This window comes from Chaetura pelagica, unplaced genomic scaffold (assembly GCF_000747805.2).
Source record: "Chaetura pelagica isolate M959 unplaced genomic scaffold, ChaPel_1.0 scaffold123, whole genome shotgun sequence".
Taxonomy (NCBI): Eukaryota; Metazoa; Chordata; class Aves; order Apodiformes; family Apodidae; genus Chaetura; species Chaetura pelagica.
In genome coordinates, this window is record NW_009953295.1 from 328,110 (window position 1) to 330,861 (window position 2,752).

The window sequence follows — 2,752 nt, forward strand, 5'->3', positions numbered from 1 at the left end:
ATTCCTGCTCATTTCCTCTTTCCCCCAGTTGCTTTGCCACTCAGCATTAGATGATCTGTGCTCCAGGACTACCTTTCTCTAGTGAGATGGTCAGTCTCTACTGTTCTGTGGACTCTGCCCACTGCTCTGGGACAATAAGAAATCCAGCACTGCTAGCATGGAGCAAATTCACTTTACATTTAAAAACCATTTGCTGTACTGTTTCTAGTGTCTCCTGTCTGCAAGAAAGTAAGAGATATTTCCATGCCCCCTAATACAAATTCAGGATATAAGTAACAAGATTTGTAAATCTTATCTAGGCCCTGCTTATGTGTAGATTTGCATGGAAATAATTTTAAGCTTTTAAATTATACCTCCTTCCAGTGCAACAGTGACCCTTACTTTGGAATAAATATTTTCTAATGACAAATACTTAATAAGTGATTTCTGGTTTAGTTTTTCTGGAAATGGTTTACTTTATTTTTATCCAGCTTGAATAAAATTCAAGGTAAGACTCTGCACACAAGACTTATCCAAAATTATATGTACTGAAATTTAATTGTGTTATTTCCATGTACATTCATGTGTAAACCGATGTCTACTTCCCGGGGTTCCTCACTAGTTGATTACATGGGTTAACCATCACAAGTAAAGTCTAAATTGCCTCCATCATAAAAACCAAAATTAATTCCTTTTGTAATCCTTGAGGTTGTATTAGAAAATTTGTTAAAAATATCATTTTATTATTTCTTTTGGAATCTTGTCTGTGAATAGTTTTTTTGTGCAGCAGTTCAGAAAAATGTGTCAAAAATTGTAAGGAAAAAAGTCACAGCTGGTATGAAGATTTGTGGGAAAAAGATGTTATGATGACAGTGAAATCGTATCTGTTTTTCATCAAGGAATATTTACAAATCTCTGTATCTTGATTAGGTGCTGCTTTTTCTCTGACATGTCAGGCCCGCCTGGGGATTAGGAAACAGCCTTTGGCTCATGTCACGTGGGATGTGGACAACATACCAGTGAAAGAGTTAGATACATCAAGATTTCATGAAAAAACCCATTTGTAAGTACACATAACACTTCTGTCTTCTGTGTGAACTGTGCCTCAACATTAAAGCCAATGGTATCAACACTTTCTCTACTAGTTTTGAAGGACCTGCACATGAATATTACAGAGAGACTACTTTGCATATTACTGAAATAAAAAAGGAGGATCTGCAGGCAAATTTCACGTGTGTGGCACTGAATGAAATGAAGAACACAAAGGCCACGGTGATGTTGAAGCTCAAAGCACCATGTGAGGGTTGGATTTTTTCATTTTGTTTTCTTACACTTCGCACTCAGTTTGAAATACTTTGATGATTTTATTTTATTATGTGTTTTTGCTAATAAGAAAGCTGCTGCTCATAAGAAGAAAAACCAGCTTGCTCCCTCCCAGTGGCAAAATTCTATGACTTTGTTAGCTCATGAAAATCCATGGAGTAAATTCTGCTGGGGGGACACATTGGTCAAATGGTATCAGTGAGAGGTTAAATATACAGAGCATCACTCTATCAGGCCTGTGATAAGAATATCCCATTTCCAGGGTATTTCTGCTTGGTGACAAATTCCCCTTGCTTTGAAAGCAGGCAGTGCCCTTATATTTGAAGCACAGTGGTACAGGGCAGTCTGCTCTACAAAATAGGGTGTAGTGGAGCCTCCGAGATAGGAGCTGGGCAAGGAACTGACCTCTCCTTTGGCCATCAGTACTGCAATGCGCTGTGAAGAGCAGACATTCATCCCCTTTTGAGAATCAAAGTGCAGTTTCTAGGGTAGAACCACAGCAGAAAATAATCAAACTTTAAAATCAAGCATTTCAGGTGCAATGTGCCAGTTTTCTTGCCTTGACTTTCCTCCCATTCCACACCCACATTTTTTGGCTGAGTGCTATGTGGCATGACTAACTTCTGTGATGTCTGGCTTTATCCTCTCTCCTTCTGAGCACCACTGTGTACACTATGTATGTGCCACACAGAGCTTGGAGTAGCACTTCAAAGGCTTTCCCTTGGTTTGGTTTTTAAAGTCATGGTTCTAATAATTTCAGCCACAGGGAAGTCCAAGGCTACTGGTGGGGACTGTCATGGTCTTTAGCTCCTAGGGATTTTTTTTTTTCTTATTAGAGATAGCTAGGTCCCTAAGCACTGTTTCCAGCTCCACTGAGTTAGATTTTATGGCAGAAAATGCTATTGTGTCTATGAAGACACAACAAGAAGCTGCTGTCAATTGTTTCCTGTCTTATCCATTTGTTATACTGAACCACCAAAGACCTTGAGAAGAAATCCCAAGGCCTTTAACTGGGATTAGTTTTCTATAAAAGGATGGTGGGAAGAGAAAAATCAAGTGTATTGCAATCACAGGATGTGCATAGCTCCATGTCCTGCATTGAAGGAACAGTATTGACTGTTCATAACTTCCTATGGGATCATGGCTTCAAAGTATAGACATATTTCCTTGCCATAGCCCAGACTAGAAGGAATGCAGGTGGATTGTAACGGAGGATGGAACATCATCCAGCAGGACAGCACCAATTACCCCCAGAGGAAGGTGGCAGGTAATGTTTTGGTTAGATGTTACTAAGTAAGTGTGAGCATAGCATCACTCAGGGTGATATAAACTCATCATCTCTGCTCTGAATCATCTAAGTGTGGGAGGATACTTGCAATGAGAGAGAAGGAAACCGAGTAACAGTTCCTGTTTGCTTTAATTCAGGCAATACAAGTCCTTTATGGGCCAC

At 39.6% G+C, this 2,752-nt stretch overlaps 1 protein-coding gene across 1 annotated transcript in view; it reads left to right on the forward strand.

Moving 5' to 3' along the window:
- IL1RL1 (interleukin 1 receptor-like 1) overlaps window positions 1-2,752 on the forward strand; it is a 28,486-nt gene that overhangs the window by 7,464 nt on the left and 18,270 nt on the right. The window contains exons 6-7 of the mRNA XM_009997883.1: window positions 910-1,042; window positions 1,125-1,276. Coding sequence (XP_009996185.1) covers window positions 910-1,042; window positions 1,125-1,276 — 285 coding nt within the window. The remainder of the gene's footprint in view (window positions 1-909; window positions 1,043-1,124; window positions 1,277-2,752) is intronic.